At 34.6% G+C, this 23790-nt stretch overlaps 1 protein-coding gene across 3 annotated transcripts in view; it reads right to left on the bottom strand.

Moving 5' to 3' along the window:
• BRAF (B-Raf proto-oncogene, serine/threonine kinase) overlaps window positions 1-23790 on the bottom strand; it is a 153155-nt gene that overhangs the window by 16348 nt on the left and 113017 nt on the right. For all 3 annotated transcript variants that reach the window (XM_074267728.1, XM_074267729.1, XM_074267730.1), the window contains 3 exons: window positions 16049-16095; window positions 15140-15258; window positions 6174-6305 (listed from right to left, as the gene is read on the bottom strand). In XM_074267728.1, the coding sequence (XP_074123829.1) occupies window positions 6174-6305; window positions 15140-15258; window positions 16049-16095 (298 nt within the window). The remainder of the gene's footprint in view (window positions 1-6173; window positions 6306-15139; window positions 15259-16048; window positions 16096-23790) is intronic.

Below are 23790 nucleotides of genomic sequence, written 5' to 3'. Positions count from 1 at the left end.
GCCCTGTGAGTTACCATTATATATGATTTGAGGTAGATATGGGAGGAGTCTCTTTTCTGGTTCCTGAGCTCTAGATCTTATTTGAAGATCAAGATGTCAAAAAGGTCTTAGATACTCACTCTATTCCAATGGGACAAAGGAAGAAAATTTGCAGCCATTCCTAGGATGGATCATCTTAAGAGAAACTATTGGGCAGTAATCCATAGTTCTCTAAAGACTGGAGATATAGTCCCTATCAGCTACTACAATGATTAAGAGACTAATGAAAGGTTTCATAAGGTCAAGAGAAAAATAGCCATGGAGAACTATGAGAACAAACTGAGATTCTCAGGGAGAGGCAAGGGCCAAGCAATATTGATTTATATAAGTCTATATATAAGTTTAGATAACTCTATATGTTTAAATAGGGGAACAGCCCTAAAAATTGTTACCATAGTTTTGCTACTGAATTTTGGAAAACAGGTTTAAAAAGGCCAGTGTTTTCAACAAAGAAGCAATACAATCTATTAATTAAACAGAACAATTTCTTTAAATGTGGACAGCCCAATAGATTATATCAAAGACAAAAATCTACTGGTAAATCTTTACCACTTTATGTTTAAACTTTACCAGTTTAATGTTTGTCTCTCTACAACCTCCCCATATGTATATGTGTATGTATATGTGCAAGTATGGACCACCTTACTTCCACAGCATGGAAATTAAACTTTCAATATCAAGGAAAGAATGATATTCAGGATGACAAAAAAAAAGATTATGCTACTTGACATAAAAGTTAGATATCAATTTGAAGAGGAACTTAAGGTAGGAATTGAGAAAACCTTTGTTTTCCAAAATTCTTAATGAAATTAAAATCAAATATAAGACTACCTGAATGTCTCATTTGGGAAAATCTTTACACAAGGGAGAAATTAACCATAATCAATCAGTGGGCTCCTTTTCCACTAAGGAATGATAAAATGGCAGTGACACACACTTTGATAGACTGAACCTTGAATTCAGACCCAAGTTTGGAAGTCTACAGAGCACTGCATGTAAACATTATCAAAGGAAGAGAGGGAAATACTTGAATACCTTGAAATATGATTAGGTCCTGGGCAATCATCAATTCCAATGGGCTTAAAAATAGTGTTCAATTCAGGGGGAAAGTGGCTTGCTCTTTGGATGCCCTGCCTTTGTTGCTGCCATCTTCTATTTTTTCATTCAGGTATGATTTGTGGCTCATTACATTAAAAACTTCTGCTACATCTCTCAGATACACAGCTAGATCTTGAAAGCCTCTATTAAGAGGGAAAATAAGTGGTACCTTTCTTTTAAGTTATCTTCTAGCCCTTGATTTGCCAGGGCTACTTAGCTAGGGTTACTAGATTAAAAAGGGGAAGGAAATTAATGGAATAAGCATTTGTCTATAGTGCTAAGATGTGCCTTCCAGGCATGGTGCGGAGAGCTTTTTTACAAACATTATCTCATTTGCCTCACAGGAACCCTGGGAGGTGCTATTATCTAGTTTGTACAGTTGTGGAAACTGAGACAGGCAGAAGTTAGGTGACTTACCCAAGATCACACATTCAGTCACTTCTCCACAGCTGCCCAGATTAAAAAGACCAACTTCTGTCCTGGTTGGATGGTGCCTCCTAATGGAGGAGAGAGTCATCTACAGAGAGCTCTCTATTTATGACTCTCTGGGAAAATGATTACCCTGGGAGCCTAACTTCGGTCTCCACAATAAATCAACACTCTGACTGTAGGCATAATCCTCAGAACTATGTGTTCATTTTTCTAAAACTTCATTTTTTCAAATGTAAACTGGATATGATAGTTCATGTACTAACAAACATCAAAGGGTTGTGCGGACTACATAAGAAAATAGATATGAAAAGCTTTATAATTATAAAAACATGTAACTGGCTGAAACTATTAGGAAATATCTGTTTCCTGTCTGATTAACTGGTAATAGAACAGAGCAAAAGAAGAAGGAAGGCTTCTGCCTTTATTGTATCTAGATAGCTCATGGACCTATCAGCTTACATTTGGCAAATTCTACTTTTCAAGGAATTTTTCTTTTTGGTTAGGTTTTGTATCTTCTTTTCTTTCAAGCAGCTAATTCTCTTTTCATTTTTCTTCTGTAACTTGTTTGTTCCCTCCATTTGTTTTTCTGTCCCACTCTCATTTTTTAAAAAAACATACACACTTGCTTTTAACTCTTTTAGGAATTCTTGTTGAATTTCTGCCCAGGCTGTACTTTTTATTAGGCTTTGCTTATAAATGTTTTTGAATCATTCTCTTTTGTGTTTATTTCTTGAACTTTCCTGTCACTATAGTAACTCTTTATGGTCAGGTGTTTTTGTTGTTGTTGTTTACTCATTTTCCCTGCCTACTTCTTGATTCTGGATATGTTAATACTGGACTCTACCCACTTCTGGGAGATATGTTTGGCCTGAACTTTGGTCCTTTTATGTCCTTCTACAACTTTCATAGCTCAATCCAGGGTCCTTTAAGTATTTAATGTTCTCCAAATGTGAGAGAGGGGGAGGCCTATTCACTGCCTTCTTTGTCTAACAAATTCCTTAATCAGGTTTGGGCCTTTTGGTTTTATGTGTGACAGGCAGCTTACTGCAAGGCTCTGCAGAGTTCTGGGTGATTGAACTGACTCCCCTGGGTACAGGATGCCCAACCAGATGTTCCACTGTGCATTGATGTCTTGGCTTCAAAGCTAGAGCAGAGCTACTGCTGCTTGGGGGACAGGCCCACACAACAATATTCCCAGAACTTGCTCTGCGAGGGCCCTCTGCTCCAGATCTATGTGACTCAGAACCAGGGAGTGAGTGGCCTGAGCTGCCAGAGAGCTCTCATTCTGGGGTGCTAGTTCAGGGGTCACCCAGGATCTTTTTCTGCCCTGTCTTGGCCCTCCTCTACATCCCAAGAGTTGGAATACTCTGTGCTTGTCCTCAGTGTTTATAGACTTCTTTCTTTCTTTTGTTTCTCTTTCTTTCTCTCTCATTTCTCTCTTCTTAAGTTGGAACAATGATTCACTGACCTTTTCTTGGCTTTTCTGATCCAGATTTGGTCTAGTATATTTCCTAGATTGTTGTGGAGAAGAGATAGTGAGGAAGTAAGACTCAACTGCTTCTTCTTCCTCCACCATCTTGACTCAAATCTCAGGAAAAGAAGAAAGTAAAACAAGCATTTATTAAGCACTGACTATGTGCCAGGCACTGGGCTAATGCTTCACAAATATCTCATTTGAGCTTCATAACAACCCCATATGGCAGGTATCATGACCTCCACTCTGCAATGAAGGAAACTGAGGCAGAAAGAAGTAAAATGACTTGTTTGGGGTGATGCAGCTGGCGCTGAACTCTGGGCCACCTGACTTGAAGCAGCTGAGTTGCCTCACGGCCCTGGGAAAAGCAGCTCCCTAAAAAAAACTTCCCTGAGACCTCCCTAAGATATGTGAGGATAGAGAGAGAAAAGGAAGAGGGAGCTGGGTTTAAAGCCCATGGGCCCAATGAATTGAACACAGTGGCCACCTGAATACAGATATATAAGAAAGGGGAGAGGTCAATGTAATATGGACAGCAGAAGTTTTCAGGGGATTTTAGGAGTGCATAACTGTGGAATTGTCAAATGAATTCTTTAAAACAAAAATTGCAGGGTTAGAATATCTGGTAGGTATTATTCACCAAACTAATACTTATCTCTCAGTAATCATCTGGTTAAAAAAAATACTTTCCACCAAAAGTAAAAACCAGAGAATAAGTCTTGTTATATGGCACTGCAGATTTCCTTGCAGGAAATCACTTTCCAAGTGGATGGGATACTTTAGCATCTGTGACATCTTCTTTTGGAATAGAAATTTAAAAACTAATTAAAGACGAGGGGAGTATAGAAAAAAAAGATAAAACAATGAGGGGGGCATATAGTCAGTGTATCTGGATTGTAAATAAAACATACTGTCGTGTCATGGCCTATTTTAATAGATTGCATTATTACTTAAAAGAAAATGATAAGAGGACATATGCACACAATAAAGAAAGAGAAAACCCCTAAAGTAAGCTTGGAAGGAATGAGGTTCAGGTTAGAAAAGATGGTTTCCTTTTTATAATTAATGGAGAAACTATAACTTGGATGTGGGGAAAGAATACAAAATGAATGCTGACTTCCCTTGGAGAGACCCATTTGCTATCTTGCCAAGAGGAAGAGGGCTAGTCCTAAGAGCAAGAGAAGAATGACCAATTAGAATGGGGCTGTAAAGGTTTTCCCCTTACAGAATTTAGGGTGGGCAGTAAGGGAAAGATGTCTCCTCTCATTCCCATCTGTTAATCTCAGCTTCAAATGAAAAAAAAAATTGGCCTCTGGATTGAAGCCTAATAGCCCTTCATATTAAATCTCATATGCTCATGGGGGTAAATTTTTTTCCCAAATTCCAAAATAGTGTGAGAACACCACTTACAGCAAGATTACTCAGAGATCTGTTTTCCATACTATAGTCCTCCTCAAGTGATAACCATGAGTCTTGGGCTAAATCAATAAAATTTACACTGGAAGTCCCAGCAATTTCTCCAGATATGCAACAGGAAGATGAAAAGAGAATGTGGTGCAGGATACATCTAAGGATGCACACCAGGAACTTTGTTTTTGGGCCTCACTCTTTATTTAAATTCACAAGCTAACAAAATGACAGCATGCTTACAATGGCCTAAATCTGTATTAAATATGTAATAAATGACAATTCATTCTTTTTTTTAATTCTTTTTGGATATACCTCACATAAAACATTAAATCAGTACCCAGGTCATCTGAATTAAAACCCAAAATCAAGACAGATGTTTGAGAGCTTTGAATATAGTAAAATAGGCTAACAGTTTAAAATTAATACTGCACTATTAATTAATACTAGACAGGAATAAACTCATTTTAAAATTTAAATTACTGACTGAAAATGCTCATCAAACTAACTGTTGATTCAACAAGAAACTTCATGGGAAGCAAATCAATAAATACAGGAGTGAAAACTTAATAATAATACATTTCTGTCATATATGGCACAGCGTGTTATACTTCACAGTTTCTCAGATCTTACAAATTAAAACACTGAGAAAAAAAACCATGAACAGTCTAAAAAAGACAGCCAACATCATATATGACTTAAACAGCTACCATTAAAATGCCTTGACAGACATTTATATGATAAGCTATAATAGAAAACGCAATAAACAAGCCTAGGATGTTAGATGAACACAAACTTAAAAAGATCAAAACATGTGCTTTTCTATTCTGAGTATAAGATGAAGTTGAGGGATTATTCCCCTGTGGTAGGCTTACATATCTAAAGATTTTTCTTTGTAATTAAATAGGTAAGGGAAAATTGCTGAAATTTTGAATTATGGTGCTGTACTGAATGTGAGGCAGTTTTTATTAATGTTAATTTATTTTCTCTGGAATATTATCCTGTAAGTTTAATTCTATTTCAAGCTCCTGAAAAACAGATCTGTTAACAAATTAGTTTTTCTGAACTTTTTTAAGGGGAAGAAAAGGGAAAAATTAGGATAAGATGATTATAAACAGGAGGTAAGACAGAAACTGTGGTATAGGGAAATCTGGCATTTGCCTATTTCTAATTGGGGAAGAATGACATGTCTTTTTCCTATATTCTCAATTTTTTTTTCCTGTTCTCAACTTCTAAAGATGGGGAAAAAAAAGTCCAAGAAGCAGCATCAAGTCATTCAAGAAAATTTTGCTTTAAGGAATTACTACATAACAATCAATGTATTTATTCATTATAGAAGATATGCACCAAAGGGAAAGGTATTAAAACCTAGATGGAAGAGTAAACAGAACTGATTTTATTTTTAACATCTCAATAGACATGAGATCTCAAGAATGTCAAATGTATTTTTGGATTCTGTCTGACTTTAGTATTTCACTAGGGCAATCATGGGTGATTTTGAATATTAATTTAAATTAATCAATTATTTGTTAATTTGTCCAGTATTTCAATTTTGTTCAATGAAAGATAATGAGCAGTGATACTAATGTTCAGACTCCACATAACCTCCCAAAACAGATGGAAAAAGTGCTAGATCATTTCATGCAAGAACTTTTCATTATATAATCTATATGAATCTTTATATAAACAGTAAGACAACCCCCAAATTACACCAACTGTTTACCTGGTCCCTGTTGTTGATGTTTGAGTAAGGTAACTGTCCTGTCATCAACTCATACAGAACAATCCCAAATGCATATACATCTGATTGAAAGCTATATGGGTTTTTATCTTGCATTCTAATGACTTCTGGTGCCTGTTAGAACATAAAGAGAAAAAAAAAAAGTTTATTCATCACTTTACTGTCTCCTTCTTACAAGCAAGATTAAAACTTGTAAAAACAAAAAAGTATTTGAATTCCATTATATAATATCAAAATTCCTTAAAACAATCTCTTAGTGTCCTAAGCAATGAGAAAAATGAGTTGGAAAAGAAGAAAGAGAATTAAGAAATACTGGAAAGAGCTGCTCAAAACTTGACTCAGAGTTTACTGGTTTATTTTCACAATATGGCAAATTTACATTTTACATTTGGGAAATTATATAACTCTTCCCCCAATTTTAAATTGTTTCCAAAACCAAAACTTTTCTTTTAAAAGTTCCTCTTGTCCTGGTAACACTGTCCTACAGCAATTCAGTCTCCAAAGAATCAAAATTCTATGTGATCTAATAGAGAGCAATGGAGAGACCTAAGAGTAGGCTTCAATCAGTGCTAGTTTATGACTTGTGTACAACAATCACCCAAGTGAGGAGCTAGAAAAACACTGAAATCACTGAATTTAACACATAAGTGACCAAAGGTTCCTTCTACAAAATTGTCAATGTGCAATATAATTCAACCTTTGCTTGAAAAGCTCATACTTCCAAGGTAATTTCATTTTAGCAAAGTTTTAATTATTGGAAAGTTTTCCTTGTATCAAACTTGATTTCTGGCTTTCTGTTACTTTCCTTCATTGTTCCTAATTTTGTCCTTTAGGATCAACTAAAATAAGGGTAATCCCTCTTTCACAAAAGCACCCCTTTAAATTAGGGATTCTTAACCTTATTATGCATGTGCATGGACCTATCTCCTCTGCAGTCTGGTAAAGCCTACAGATCTTTCCAGAACAAGCTTTTAAATGCATACAATACAAAGATCATAACTATTTAAATTTTTTTTTATTGTTGTAAGTTTATTTTTAATAAATTGTGTTGGGAGAGAAAAACCATGAGAGAAGTATAAAAACAGAAAAAAGAAGAGAACATAGCATGTGTTGATTTACATTCTGTCACCTTAGTTCTCTTTCTGGATGCAGATGTCATTTTCTGTCCAAAGCCTTTTGGGATTGCTTTGGATCACTGAACCACTGAGAAGAACTAAGTCTTTCACACTTGATCATTGCATATTCTTGCTGTTACTGTAGTAAATGTATTCCTGGTTTTGCTTGTTTCACTCAGCACCAGTTCTTGTAAAGCTTTCCAGACTTTTCCAATGTCAGCTTGTTCATAATTTTTTACAGAACAATAATTAATATTCCATTACCTGCATATACCACAACTTCTTCATCTATTCTCTAACCGATGGGCATCCATTCAGTTTCTAGTTTTTGGCCACTACAAAAAGGGCTGCCAAAAACATTCTTGCACTTACAGGTCCCTTTCCCTTCTTTAAGATCTCTTTGGGATATAGACCAGTAGAAATACTGCTAGATCAAAGGGTATGCACAGTTAGAAGGCTCTTTGGGCATAGTTCCAAACTGCTCTCCAGAATGGTTGAATCAGTTCACAACTCCACCAACAATGTATCAGTGTCCCAGTTTTCCCACAGCCCCTCCAACATTCATCATTATCTTTTCCTGTCAAAAAATGATAACTACTGAAATAGTTCTAAAAATCTTTTAAAAGTTCACTCCAGGTTTTGGATCTCTACTTTAAACCTTGAAGATGATTGTTATGTTTCCCAAGTCATCTCTTCTCCAGGTTATACGCTGCCATTTGAGTCTTCCCTAAAATACAGTGCGTGATGTCTTGGATGTGTCCTAAGCAGGGTAAAATACAGGGACCTTCCCTCAGAGATGATGCCTGTGCCAGGGTAGCCTAAGGTTTCATTTCACTTCTCTGCTCATCCTCATGCTGCTGACTCACTGAGCTTGTAAGCTAGCCATGAAAACCAAGATCTTTCCACCAGAGACAATACTTCAGCTATGCCTCATCTTGTACTTGTAAATTTGGTTTTGGAAACAGAATTTTACATTGGTCCCTATCAAATCTAATCTTTAAAAATTTGGCTTATCATCGGTGCCTGTTAAGATCTTTCTGGATCTGGACCTGTCAAGCAATGTGTTGATTAGCCCTATAAGCTTCATGTAATTTATGAACTGAATAAGCATATGGCTTTATGGAAGTCAATGATAAGAATGATGAAACAGCAAGGAACCACAGACTGACCCTGGGGCACTCCACTAAAGACCTCCTCATAACGTGACAACTCTTTTAGTCCAGTCATTCAGCTAAAAAACCCACCTATCTATATTATTGCTCAGCCTTTTATGTCTCCATTTCTTCCATAAAAATAATATAAGAATCTATAAAATGTTTTGCTGAAGTCTAAGTATGTTACATGCCTTCTATATTTCCCTGAATTATTACTCTATTTACCTATCAAAAAATGAAATAAGGGTTGATTTGGCATGACTTATTCTTGATGAAGTCATATTGACTATTAGTGATCACTTCTTCCATATCTAAGTACATTTTTTTTTTTTAGTAAAATGTTTTAGCAATTTGTCTGAAATCTAGTGAAGCTCTTTGCCCTATGATTTATAGAGCACCCTCCTTCCCTTTTTTGAAAATCAGAATATTTGCCCTTTCCTCAATCTTGTGCCAACTCTCCTAAGATCTTCCAAAGACAGCACTGCAAATGGCTCTGTGATCCTAATGAAGTGGACCCCAAAGTCTGAAAAATCCTTAAAGGAGAAAACCTCCTTGGACTCTGCCTCAGGGAGGGGACTCCACCCCAAGCAAACAGCTTCATCTTTGTTAGATGGCTCAGTCCCAAAACCCATTGAATTCAATTCAAATTCTAATCCTGACATGTATTTTGGCATATTTGGCATGTATTGGACTACCTGCCAGGTGGAGGAGGGGAGGAAGAAGGGGAAAATTTGTGGTAGGGGGTCATGCAGGGGTCAATGTTGGAAAAATTACTCATGCATATACTTTGTGAATAAAAAGATTTAATTTAAAAAAAAAAAGAAATATTCATGCTGTGACTTAAAATAATATGAAAGGCTAGGGGGAAGAGAATATACCTGCTTTGTTTTTGCGTATTCATCCATTTTTATTATATATATATGTATGTATACAAAATTATATGTATGTATGCATATATATTCTTTCCCCCAGAAGGCCAGAAAGTACTATAAAATACAGAACAATGACTCTTAAAACTGTATGCATAGTTTTTTTTTTTTTTTTTAATTATACCTTTTTATTTACAAGATATATGCATGGGTAATTTTTCAGCACTGACAATTGCAAAACCTTTTATTCCAATTTTTCCCTTCCTTCTTCCCACCCCTCCCCCAGATGGTAGGAAGACCAATACATGCTAAATATGTTAAAGTGTATGTAAAACACAATATATGTATACATATTCAACTATATGCATAGTTTAAAACATGTATGGTGTGGATCTGCCTTGGATTACAAGGCATCTTTGCTATTTCAGGTTTTCTAAGGGACAGAAAGAAAGTAGATATCAGTCTCTCAATTTAGAAAGTTTTTGGTCAGGGAAGTAACTAGACTATGAAAATATACCTTTGATTTTCTCAGAGAGATCTAGGCTACTCACTGGTTTTGAGAGTTACTGAGAAATGAAGAAATAGCCCAAAGGTGATGACACAGATGATGAAAATAAAGAGAAATGAATAACTGCATATGCTACTAACTTATGCTCTTGTAGCTAGGGAGACCTATTGACATTTTAAGTAAGAGGTAAAAAAGAGAAAAATCCCTTTTTTGCTGTACAGTATTTCTTTTTATTGTTCAAGATCCAAGCACAGAATGACATAATCCACATATAGTTTTGATTCAACAGCAAGAGAAGAATATTCAATAGCTAATTGTGACATAAATGCATATTTTTTAACAAATATTTATTTTTTTGGCCAATTTTTCTTTTTAAAATTTTGAGTTCCAAATTCTCTCCCCTCCTATACTCCATCCACTGAAAAGGCAATCATTTTAGCTACTATGATTTGCAATTATATCAATTATATATGTGAAATCACATTAAACATATTTTCATATTTGGCATGTTGCAAAGAAGCAAGAAAACAATTTTAAAAGTGAGAAAGTTATACTTCAATTTGCACTTTCAATTCTATTGCATCATTTCTCTCGGAGGTGGAAAGCATTTTTTCGTCATGAATCCTCTAGAACTGTCTTAAATCATGGTTTTGAGAACAACTATGTCTTTCACACAGTTGATCATTTCATGTAGGTCTCATATGTATTTCTGAAACCCCTCTGCTAGTCATTTCTTATAGCAGAATACTAACTTCATCACAATCATGCACCACAACTTGTTCAGCCAAATGGATGAAATAAGCATTTCCTCAATTTCCAATTCTTTGTCAAAAAAAGCTACTATAAATAATTTATTTTACATTGGTCCTATTCCTTTAATCTCTTTCAGTTACTGATCTGACATTGGCATCATTCAGTAAAAGGTATGCAGTTTGACAACCCTTTGGACCTAATTCCAAATCGTTTTGCAGAATGATTGGACCTGTTCACAACTGTACCAAGAGTGCATTGATGCCTCTATTTTTCTCCATCCCCTTCAGGATTTGTCATTTCTGATGGGTCTGAGGTGGCATCTTAGAGTTTTAAAGTACATTTCTCTAATCAATAGTTTTTTAGAGCAACTTTGATGTCTTCTTCTGAACACTGCCTATTCATATCCTTTTTTTTTTTTTTTTTAAACCCAATTGGGGAATGGCTCTTATTTTTATATATTTGACTTAGTTCTCTGGAGAAATGAAGCCTTTTTTATTAAAGAAACCTGCTGTAAAATTTTTTTATATTACTTCACTGTACTTTATCAACATGTAATTTCCCTGCTTATCTCTTTGAATCAGGTTTATTTTTGATTTTGCTTTGTCTGAGATTGTGAATGCTATCCCCACTTTTTTTTTTTAACTTCAGTTGAAGCATATTAGATTCTGTACTTTTTTACGTGTGTGTGTCTCTTTCTGTTTTAAGTGTTTTTTGTAAACAAGACATTGCTGGATTCTAAGTTCTAATCCATTTTGCTATCTGCTTCTACTTTATGGATGAGCTTATCCAATTCATTTTCATAGTTATGATTACTCATTGTGTATTTTTCTCCATCGCATTTTCTATTTATTTTTTCTCTCTCGTTTTATCTTGTCCCTCCTCAAAAATGAGTTTTGCTTCTGACCACTGTTTTCCTTGATCTTCTTTTCCTTTTTTCATTTCCCCCTCTCCTTTTCTATTATTCCTTTGCCTTCTGCTAACCTATTAGGTAAGACAGATTTCTATACACATTTGTTTGTATGTATGGATATATGTATATATGTATGTTCATACATAAACACACATTCTTTGTACTTTGAGCCAATTCTGATGAAAGTAAAGTTGAAACATTGCCAATTATCCCCCTTATTTTTCCCCTCTACAGTAAATTTAAAAAAAAAAAAAAGGTGCTTCTTTGAATTCTTCCTTTATATTAAAAAATTTTCCCCATTATCTTTTCCTTCATCCTTTTCCTAAGGCATTCCTTTTTCTTAGTCCATTTTCTTTGGAGATCACCCCAACAACTGACTCACTCCCATGCCCTCTGTCCATGTAGATTCCTAATTGCCCTAATAACAATAAAAATTCTTAGAAATTAAAAGTATAATTTTTACACATAGGAATTTAAACCTTAGCCTTAGTTAATCCCTTAGAATCTTTTTAAAAAATGGTTATCTTTTAATGCTTTTTTTGAGTCTTGTGTTTCAATGTCACATTTTCTATTAGTTTTGGTCAGAAATGCTTGAAAGTCCTCTATTTTATTAAATATCCATTTTTCCCCCCTGAAAATTATCCCCCTCTGGTTCTAAATTTTATGTAATGCTGACTATGGCTTTATGATGTCTGAATTGTTTTTTGTTGTTGTTGTTGTTGTTGTTTTTGGCTTCTTACAATATTTTCTCCTTCACCTGGGAACTCTGGAATTTGGCTAATTCCTGGGACTTTTCCTTTTGGAATCTCTTTCAGGAAGTGGCTGGTGGATTCTTTATATTTTTACTTTATTCTCTAGATTTAAGATACCTGGGGTAGCTTATAAATTCTTGAAATATGATGTCTAAACTTTTTCTTGGATTATAGCTTTCAGGTAATCCAAAAATCCTTATAATTATCCTGCTTTGTTCTATTTTCTACGTCAGTTGTTTTTCTGATGAAGTAGTTCACATTTTCTTCTCCTTTTTCATTTTTTGACTTTGTTTCTTGATGCTTTGTGGAATCATTAGCTTTCCCTTGCCCAATTTTAATTTAAAAAAATTATTTTCTTTGGTGAGATTTTGTACATCTGGCTAATTCTACTTTTTAAGGAATTCTTTTCCTTTAGTGAATTTTTATGCCTCTTTTACCATTAGGCCAATTCTAGTTCTTAAGGTGTTATTTTCTTCAGTATTTTTCAATGCTTCTTTTATTTACCAATATATTCTTTTTTGTCCCCCATAAATTTCTTGCATCATTCTCAATTCTTTTTCTATTTTTTCTTCTACTCTTGGCTCTTCCAGAAATTCTTGCTGCCCTTTGGTCAAATAAACAGTTTTCTTTGAGGCTTTACTTGTAGCTCTTCTCTATTAGCTTCTTCTCAGTTTATATCTTGGTCTTCCCTGTCACCTTAGCAATTTTTTATGGTTAAGTTGTTTTTAGTTGTTGTCATAATTTGTTCATTTTTTCAAGTAATTTCTTGGTTTTGAACTTTATATTAAAATTGACTTCTCCCACTCTGGAAGTAGGGATATCCTGCCCCAAGCTTCAGGCTTTTTGTGTTGCTGTTTTTCAGAGGTAATTCTGGTGTCTGCAAGTTTTTGGTACTTCCAAGGTTTTGTAATTCAGAGAGGGGTGGTTATTGCTCTGGTTTTTCTCCAGGAAGGGTCCCTGCTTCTTTGCAACCACAAAGGCTAGAACTTTTCTTGGTCAAGGAACCATACCAGGTCTCTTGTTCTTCTGTTGCCACAAGTGCTAATACTGTCTTGAGCTGCAACCAGGCTCTTTTCCCTTTTGGGCAATCAAAAACTCTCCTTTCTATCCTGGAACTGCAACTCAGAACGTCTCTGAGCTGAGAGCTCCTGAAACTGCTGCTGTTACCACTTACAGACACATCCAAGACCTGCTGTTGTTGCTAGTACACACGCTCCACACTGGCTTCTACTCTGTTGTCATAGACTTCTGTCACCCTAATAAGTATTTTCAGGCTGGAAAAATGTCTCACACCTTGACTTTTTGTTGGCTCTACCACTCCAAAATTTGATTTGAGGCATTACTTTAAAGTTGTTTGCAGGAAAATGTTGAGAGCGTTCAGCTGGATTGTAGCCTCTAATCCTGAACTTTTCAATACTTGCTGATCATTAATTTTAGTTTTTTGATGGAAAGAATGGTAGATCAGATTAAGAATTCTGCCCTAAATGAAATAAAAATTGTTTTAATTGATTAAGAAAATCCTAAGGAAAGTTGGCTAACCTAGAGGTTGGAGAAAGAAGATTATAACAGAGTATCTCATCTGAAATTAAGTGTCCTATGAGAGAAGTTGGAATAAAGAAATGCTGAATTTTAAGAGAAAGAATAATTCCATTCTGAGTATGATTTGGATCTCTGCTGTAGCAAGAAAGGGCCTCTCATTGGAACTAATTTCATATATTAACAAGAAATAAAATATAAGGACATTTTAATTCAGGCAATTTTTTTCCTCCAGACGAAGAAATGTAATTTCCTTATTATAATTTTAAAAATGTTCTTTATAAGATCAAAGCTGAGGAATACAAAAATCTGTAGTACCCTAATTCTGGTCAAAATCCCTTTCTAGATTGTGACTGCTTTAGAATATTTAATACTGAAAGCTGTGTCAACAGGATAGTTCTAGGTACAAAAAGTTTACTATTGGATCTCTCTTTGATGATGGACAAAACTCTCATAATGATCCAAATGTAACATGGCATTCTTTTATTTTTGAGACAATCAGGGATTAAGTGACTTTCCTGGGGTCACATGACTAGTCAAATGGCAAATATCTGAGGCTGAATTTGAATTCAGGTCCTCCAGATTCTACAGTCAGTGCTCTATCTACTTTCACTACCTAGCAGCCCAAAAGCGAAAGAATGAATGAAAAGTAATGAGACCTTTTTACACACACTGTGACCATGGGCAAGTGATTGAACTTTTCAGTGAGTGCCCCTGAGAGAGCTCTCTAATATTTTAAGTTAGAAATGACTTGGTAATATTAGCAGGTACAAGTGCTGACTTTACTATGCTCAATCCTCTATCAAAAAAAATATGCAAAATAAACAAAGCCAAAAAACCCCCAAAACTTTTTATAGTAGATATATGATAATTTTAATTAATGATTTTCCATTGTATACCTATTTTTCTTCCCTGCCAAAGATCTCATTTTAGATATATGTGCTAATATTTGAACTAAGATATAAAAAATTGTATTTCTCATCTGAGATCCAGCTAACAATTGATGAATTTTTCTCTTATCTTTTACAAATTGTGTCTAAAGAGTAAAAACTTAAATATCTGATTGAGCCTGTGATCTCATCAGTATAACTACTCCCTCAGTTATACAGATTTCAACCTATCCATTCATACTAAACCATAATCCCAATATAAACTGGACTATATTGTCATACAAATTAATTACAACAGGGCAGCACCTCATAGCAGTCTGCTTAGACCTACATTATTCTCTTCATTACCCTCTGTGTCATTATTGAAAACTAAAAACAGTACTTTGTAGTAAGATATTTTCAAAGAGCAAAAGAATAATATTTTATAATTTTATAATGAAGAAACAAGTCTCAATTCTTACCATCCACAAGATGGATCCAGATAACTGTTCAAACTGATGGGAACCACTCCATCGTGACTTTACTGTAGCCAGACCAAAATCTCCTATTTTTACTGTGAGGTCTTCATGAAGAAATATATCTAAGGTGTAGTAAGTAAAAGAAGAACAACATCTAAATTTTTAACAGCAAAAATATCACAAGAAGTTATAGATGGAAGAGGTTTAATTTCTATAACTCTGTGAACATACTGGTGTCGTTTTAAAACAAGTATCACTTCTTATAACTTTTCCTTGTTACCCCGTTTGCTTTAAAAATCATGAATCCTTTTAAAAACTACACGACCCATTCCTAACTTCTATATTCTCAACATTAGGAATGAACTTTGAGTGGTGAGAAGCCTTTCTCATTTTCTTTTCTGGAAGACCTATAACCAGCCCAGAACAGCAAATTTAGCAGGATAAAATTTGGACCACTTTGGTCAGAAACATCTGCCCCTCAGGTAGCATCTCAGAGCAGCACAAGAAGTTAAGGCCACATACTCACAAGGGTTAGTGCCAAGGGAAGATAGAGTAAATATCTTTGCTTCCTTTTTAAAAACTTCATATATTATGTAATTTTATAATTGCAGGCTATCACTGAGCAGGCAAAAAAGAATTTACAAAAAAGTCCTATAAACTCTGACTTATCTTCATGTAATTTGCTGGCAAAACAAAAATAAAAAGCTGCTATTAGAGAACCCTGGCAGATATTACCTTTAGGTTTAGTCATTAGAAAAACCAAAATCTGGCAATGGTTCCTCAAAGTCAAAGTCATGAATAATTTCCAATCAATACCTTTCACATTAGTATTATGGAATTTAATTTGCAAACTTTAACACAACAGGAGGAAGTTCTGTGACAGAAAATGTAGTCACACTTCGGAAAGGATACTATTACTCTTGAGGTCTCTGTGGATGATGGACTTGGCATGTAAATAACTGTGGGGGAAAAAAAACAACAAACCAAAATTATTTTAGCTTGAGAAACATGACTAAAATCACTGACTTAAAAATTTGAAGTATACACTTAAATCATGAATCAACAATAAATGATTATAGATGGAAAGACTGGTGTGAAAGTTAAATTTTAGAGAACACTGCACTTTTACAGTAGAACCAATCTCATATGGTTTTCTATAAAAATAAACTCTTTCAACTTAATCTCCTATGATTGTCATATATGAATCCTCTAATCTAGCCACTTAAGTCTATTCCTTGCTTAGTGAATATACTTTGAGGTTGGTTTTGTTGTTATTTTTTCTTCTTTACTATTTAGTCCCTTTTCTAAGAATGTTCTTCTGGGTCTCTTTCTCTACCTAACTAAATAACCCATTCTTAAAAATCTCTCAATTTGGTTTCTCGGTTAAGACTTTCCATGGCCACAGCAGTTGGGAGGGATCTTTCTTTCTTTTCTTTTAAACTCCTAATAAGCTTGTTAAATCATTTATTTTTTACCATTTTTTTTTTTTTACCAATGGCAAAGGACAATAAGTTATCTTTTCAGCATATTTATTTTGTTTCCTCAATTAGATTACAAGTTTCAAAAGGGATAGCATTGAATGTTCTCACATAACTTCCATAATTGCAAGGATCAGATTTCACATACAAATAGTCAGTGTCTATTTTAAAGTCAAACGATGTATGTAGGTTTTAATGCTATCCAATAATCCATTTTCAGCTTTGCAGAAAAGAAGAAGAAGGTTTCATCCTAACTTTAATTGGAAGGAGTGCTCCAGATTGGAAAAAGCTGGCATAAGAGCCAGAAAGGTCAGATTTGAGTCCTGAGACATAATGGCCTGTGACCCTGGGGTAAAACACTTAAACTGTAGGGTCTAGGGCAACTCTTCAAGTCTTTTTAAATAGGTGATGTGCACGGGAGGTAGAGGGAATTTCTTCATTTGGAGGGCCCAGAGAACCAGTGAAATCCCATAAACACCAAATGTACACCCCCAGACCCCTTAACCCTTTCTATATATTACAATATTCTTCAGCAGACATTGTTTCAAGAATAGAAAGCTTACAATTCAACATTTAACTACTTCTCAGTCAAACATATTAAAGTTCTTAACTGAGAGATTTTTTAAAAATATTTTGTATACTGTTTAAAAGAAAATATAACTGTATCATGTTAACAATAAGAAACTCCAGCATTTTAAAGTTTACAAAGTTTTACATATGTTATCTCATTTGATCTGCACCACAATCTTATGAGGAAGATGTTATAAATGTTCATGTTACAGAAGAGGAAATTGATGCTAAGAGGTAAAAAACATTTATTAAGCATTCATTCTGTGCCTGGCATGGCATCAAGCACTTGACAAATATTTCATTTGACCCTCATAACGTGGGAGGGAGATGTTGTTATCTCCATTTTATAGTTGAAAACTGAGGCAGATGGCAGTTCATTGCCTGACCAGTGAATGGTCAGGATCACATAGCTAAGCAAGTGTCTGAGGCCATACCTCCATCCAGGTCTTCCTGACTCCAAGGCCAGGCTCTCTTCCCTCAAAACCAACAGACTCTGCTTGGCAGATCAGTCTTGGCGTTGCCTTGGATACTAAAAAGTGACTTACCAAGGACAGCACAGCCAGATGTATCAAAGATGCAGAATCTGGCCCCAAGTCTTTCTGAGAATGAGGCTCACTTTTTATCCACTCTGACTTCCAGCTACTATATATTACTATTTGTTTATGCACATTATCAATAGAAGGACACAAAGCTCATAATTTCAGTCAAAACCCTAGTAGTCATTCCTCAAATAGACATTTTAAGGACAGAGGGAAATGAGAAGGGAGAAGTGAGGAAGAAACTTCAGATACTGATTGTGGGTAAGGATTACATAAGTTTCTCGAGGGTGACAACAGCATCAATTATCCCAGTATCTTTCTCGGCCCCTAGTATATTGCTTTTTATATAGTACAATGATTTAAAGAATCAATGAATGGATGAAACTTGGATATAACAAATAAAAGCACTTGGTAGAGTGCCAGGAAGCTTTTGGAAGCCAAGGTAGGTCACTAGTTTTTAGTTCTACCCTATAGTGTCTTCTTAGCTGGTTCCAAAGCTGCAGCACTGTAACCAGATTTTATTATCTCATTCCAAAAAAAATGGTGTCTCTACTTTAAGCCCTTTATTTAGTCATTAGTCATGTTGGGATAGGAAATATGCCTATATCTAATATCTGGTAATAACTCAAAATGCCCACAAATTCATGTCACTTGTATTGAGGATGATTATGTTATATGCTAACATGAAATATGAATTGTGAGTCTAGCCCCTGGGAACCTGTTCATTACCTATTTAAATATCCAAATGCTGGACCCCATTTCTCTTATTATTTGGTGCTTAGGCGTAAACTGACATAGCCATCTTAATGGTTATCAAAAGGTATTACACATCTTTATCATATGACTGCTAAATACCTACACTCTCTTCTTATAACCTCTATGATTCAGAATTGCCAGATATCTAGATGAAAATTCAGACTTTCAATATTCCCTGATTCCTTCTCCTTCATTTACCTCAGCCTTACTCCTCCTGAGTCCTTATTCTGATCTTCCATGATGTTATCAACAAATTTCTCTTTATTTCAATTCTCTATTTCTCTGTTCTTCTTCTTTCATTCATAGAAGCCTGACTTCCCTTATCCTGCTACTTTCAGTATTTCTTTCAAACCTTCTGACACATTAGGCTAAAGGAACAACAGGCATACTCTTTTGTCCCCAGTATTCTCTCCATACCTAAAGTAGTTTCCTCAGCTGCTCTCTCTCTCTCAGCAATGTCTCTTCCACAGAGATTTGTTCCATCCATGTATATGAACCCCATCCAGGTCCTAGTTATAGTCATCTACTGGCCCCCAAGCCATGCTCTCTGTTTTCTTTTCCATACAAAAAACAATTCAACATTTTATTTTCTCTAATTACATGTAAAAATAATTTTGATATTCTTTTTATCAAATGTTCAATTCCAATCCCCTCCCCGACATTGAGAAGGCAAGCAATTTGACATAGATTGTATATATGTGTGGTCATGTAAAAAGTATTTCCACATAAGTCATGGTGTAAAAGAAAACACAAATCAAAAAAAAAAAAAAAAAAGTCAAGAAAAATTAAGAATCTTCTTTTAGTATTCAGGTTCCATCAGTTCTTTTTCTGGAGGAAGTTAGCACCTTTCATCCTAAGTCTTTCAGAACTTTCTTGGATCACTGTATTATTGAGAATGGCAAATTATTCACAATATTCACAATTTACGTCACATTATACTATATCACTGTTAGTGTGAACAATGTTTTCCTGTTTCTGCTCATTTCACTTTGCATCAGTTCATGTAAGTCTTTCCAGGGTTTTTTTTTTTTTTTTTCCTGAGAGCATCCTGCTTTTCATTTCTTATAGCATATCACACAACAACTTGTTTTGTCATTTCCCAAGTGATGGACATCCACTCAATTTACAATTCTTTGTCACCACTAAAAAAGCTGCTACAAATTTTTTTTAAACATATAGATCCTTTTCCCTTTGGGTTTTTTATCTCTTTGATTTTCCCCATTTTCTCAAAGAGCTTGGTATTTGGTTTGTAAGTTTTGTTCTCACCTGGAGATTTCAATAGATACATTTGATATCCATCAAACAACTGGGCTTCTTAATTTATTAGCTTTTTCAACTCCTACTACTCCTCTACTTCATAGGTTCCTTTCTTCTTCTATCTTTGGCCACACACAGGAATACCTCTAAGGGATTTATTTCCATTACCCAGGACTATGAAATTCCTCTCTTGGATCACAACTGTCCATCTTTTTGTCCTCTACTGGCTTCATTGCAGCTAATCCTATGCTTTACCTTCACAGAGAGCCTCCTGTGATGCTACTACCCCTTCTAGTCCAGCTACCCTGAACTGCCCTCAGTGTCCTCCTTTCTAACTTTACTCTCCAAAGTTGTCCATACTGAGCCAACCAATGTTGTACTTCGTAACCAACCCTAGAATTGCTCCTTTGTTCTACTGTCACTTATGTCTCGCTAGATTCAAACACTAGGTTATTATCCCCACTACCTGTCTTCTGTACTCCTATTCTTATATGCTGTTAAATACCACCAGAAGAAGTCACAAAATGACTTCAATTTAACTAGGTGTCACTGTTGCACAGTAATCTTTTTGTTATTCTCAGATTCATGCTCTAAAGAGCTCCTTTCAATAGATATTCCAAAATTTGTCCTCACTCCTCAAGCTTCCTTCACAATCCCTCATTCCCTCCCTTCTCAGAAGAGATTCTTTTCTCTGGCTTTACTAAAAAAAAAAAAAAGACATGTTAGTTGTAAGCTCTCTATTAAGATCTACCTTGAATTCTCTCAATAGCAATCCATATACTCTCCCTTCTTGGATCTAGTATTTGAAGAAGAGATAGCTCTTTTTGCCAATACCAATTGCTCTGCTATTCCATTTGACATCAATGCCTGAGCATCTCTGTTAGCTTAACCCTTCAATCATTCCTGCTCCAACTTTCAATCTCTCCTTATTTACTAGTTCTTTCCTTGCTATGTATGAACATGGCCAAATCTCTCTCCAAAAGTCTTCACTTGATCTTGATATCTCCCTCAAGATAATGCGCTATATTTTTCCTCCTTTAATAGCAAACTCCTAGAAAGAGCTCATTGCCTCTACATCCTTATCTCTTTCACCTCTTTGAAATTTGACTTCTAAATTGTCACTTGATTGTAACTGTTCTCCCCAAGGTTAGTAACTTCCAATTTGCTAAATCTTTTTTGAGTCCCCATTTTTCTCCCCTTTCTGCAGCTTTTACCCCTGCCAACAGCTATATCTTCTTCCTAAAGTTTCAATGATGTTGCTTTCTCTCACTTGAATGTGGGATACTCTACTTATGTTCTCCATTTTCTCAAAATGGTCACCTATTCCTTCAGGCCTCAGTTCTGTTAAGTGGGTAACTTATTTATAAATCTAAATCAAAAACAAACCTGGCAAACTTAAAAGTCATTTTTACTTGCTTTCTGAGATTTATGTTTGGCTGACAAACAGCATTGGAATACATGACAGAAGACATTTATGTTCCTTGTTTCACCTTTTGGTGAGTTCCTTGCTCCTTTCCATCCCTGCTTTAATACTTTTTTTTAAAGGTCAGATTATAAAATCTTCATTTTTGAATTGGCCTCTATCATTATAGTCTAATATTTATTTTATAAGTCCTCACTGACAGGTACAAATCAGAGTTGTTTTGAATCTCTATAGTTACAAAGCTTTAACCTTTGTTATTCACTTGAAGGCAAGGAGACTTCTTAAATATCCTCCTGAATCTATATCCCATTCTCTCTGTACTTTTGGTCAACTCTGACTTTCCACTACAAAAAAGAGAAAAAGAGGTTCATATGTGAAAAAATCATTATCTATTACATACACATTTTTAAAAAGTATAAAATGAAATCAAAACTAGCCTATTTGTGGGCTTCTTCTGAGTTTCCTACAATTCTCCTCTATGCATTTAAAAAATGCTTCAAAGATCCTCATGTTTCTTGCTTTTGTCAATGCTATTGGTAGTTCTTCTCTTATCTCTCTTTTCTTTACCCAAAATAATAATACCATTCTTGTAACAAATAAACCAGATTAAGAAAAACAAATCTATATATTTTCTATGGCCCAAAATATATGTTTAATTCTGTTCTTTAAAACCACAATTCTTGGTAAGAGATATATATAGCAAGATTCCTTATGAGTACTCTGAAGCGGTGATCAGTCATAGTATAGATCAGAATTCTTTATGAAGAATGATATTTTAATAAACTGGGAGGAAGACAGAAAGATTTCCAAGGCAGAACGGATATTAAGAGGAGGGAAGGGAATAATGGTGCTGCAGACTAATATTGTACAGATGTGAAGGTTAATGAAAAAGGGAACAAATAATTAAGGAACAGTTCAATTAGGATTATTTGGGAATAATACAGAGTTAGAAGATTGAAAAGATAGGTTAGAAAGTGAAGTTGGAAAAGGGGGTGCTAGATCAAGAGATCAGGGAGGAATGAAAGGACTACAAATGAAAAGGACAAATAATTTTCAGCAAAAGTAAGGCAGAAAGTTAGCATTAGAGAAGTGTATTTCAGAATTGAAGATCATGGAGATGTCACATAGAGGAGATCTTAGTAAGATTTAAATCTCAGGGCCATGAATTTCTGAGATAAAGATGAAGGTCATGGAAGTTGAAGAGGTTGGTGATCTGTTGCAGGAACATTAATGTGTAGACTGAAGTTCCTGAGTATGAGGGTAAGAATTGTAAAAGAGAAGTTGAATGAAAGAATCAACTTAAAAGACAAACAGATTTGAAAAACAAAGTTCTGGTGCAGATAATAAAACACATATAAGACCTTATCTTTGTTTAACAGCAAGTCTTGAATTACAAAAAAAATCTAGTGGAGCTGATTGGGGCATAATGCAAAGAAATAGCTCTGGGGACTAATGCTTTACCATATAACTAAGACCTAGTGTAATGAAGGTGTTATGCTGAAAACATAAAATCCCACCTTCCCAAAAGTCAAGACAAGTTATCTCACACTTAAATCTCATTAAAAAGAAGCTTAAGTAAATTCTTTATAATTCATAATTCACAAATACCATTGTATAGCTAATATATTTTAAGCCAACTGGAAATTGTTCTACATTGAAGTGTCAGTTCCGTAAAATATAGTCCCATGAGGCTTCAGTGGTGATTAACCCATATCCAAGTCAGACCTTGATGAGACTGGTATAAATATATTGTTATCCTAATTTAAAAACACACTGGTATACTTTTCCAATCACCTATCTGTAGCTTCTAAGACATTATAATTTGGTGTACTTAAATTAAAACTTCTTATTTAAGGTCTTGGGTTTTAAAATTTCCATTTAACTCAACTCTTTGATTTTAAATTGCCACTCTTTGTTTAATTTTAAAATTATAAATAATCTTTCATATTATTACAGCTTCCTATTTTATTTTCCCAATAGTTTCTTAAAAGAACTCATCCTTTCCAATTAGCTGGTAAGTGCAAAATAAAAATTATTAAAAAAAAAAAAAAAAAAAAAAAAAAAAAAAGAATCAATGGATATTTATGTGAAGAATAACAAATCAAAATGACAAAGTTTAACTCTGGAGCAGAGTGGAAAAAATGTACTTCCCTCTCTTCATTGTGGAAGTGGGGGACTACAGGCATGAATGTTGTATGTAATATCAAACAGATGAATATGTTGGTTGATTTTGCTCAACTTTTTTCTTTCTCCCCTTTTAAAATCTTTGCTAAGGTTAAGACATTCCTGGAAATAAACGCTATGTAAGAGCCAAAGTTTGGCATCAATAAAAATAAAGAAAAACTTATTTGGAAGAATAACATTATCAAAATAATTTAGAATACTTAAGAATTTTAAGTATTGTATACTTTCAAAGAAACCTGAGCTTATTTTTTTGAATTCTTAGCTTTAGAGTTAAAAACATTGCTTATTAAATATAATCCAAGCTATATTTTCAGTAACAGTTTGAATTGTTACTGTAAGAGATTATAAAAATTAATAAATATTATAGGGAACTATTGTTAATACTTTAAGAGCATATGAGATAAAATATTATAATAAGTGGACTCAACAACTCAAAAGTGTTGGTCA

Source organism: Sminthopsis crassicaudata, chromosome 5 (assembly GCF_048593235.1).
Source record: "Sminthopsis crassicaudata isolate SCR6 chromosome 5, ASM4859323v1, whole genome shotgun sequence".
Taxonomy (NCBI): domain Eukaryota; kingdom Metazoa; phylum Chordata; class Mammalia; order Dasyuromorphia; family Dasyuridae; genus Sminthopsis; species Sminthopsis crassicaudata.
This window is presented reverse-complemented; position numbering and strand designations above follow the sequence as displayed.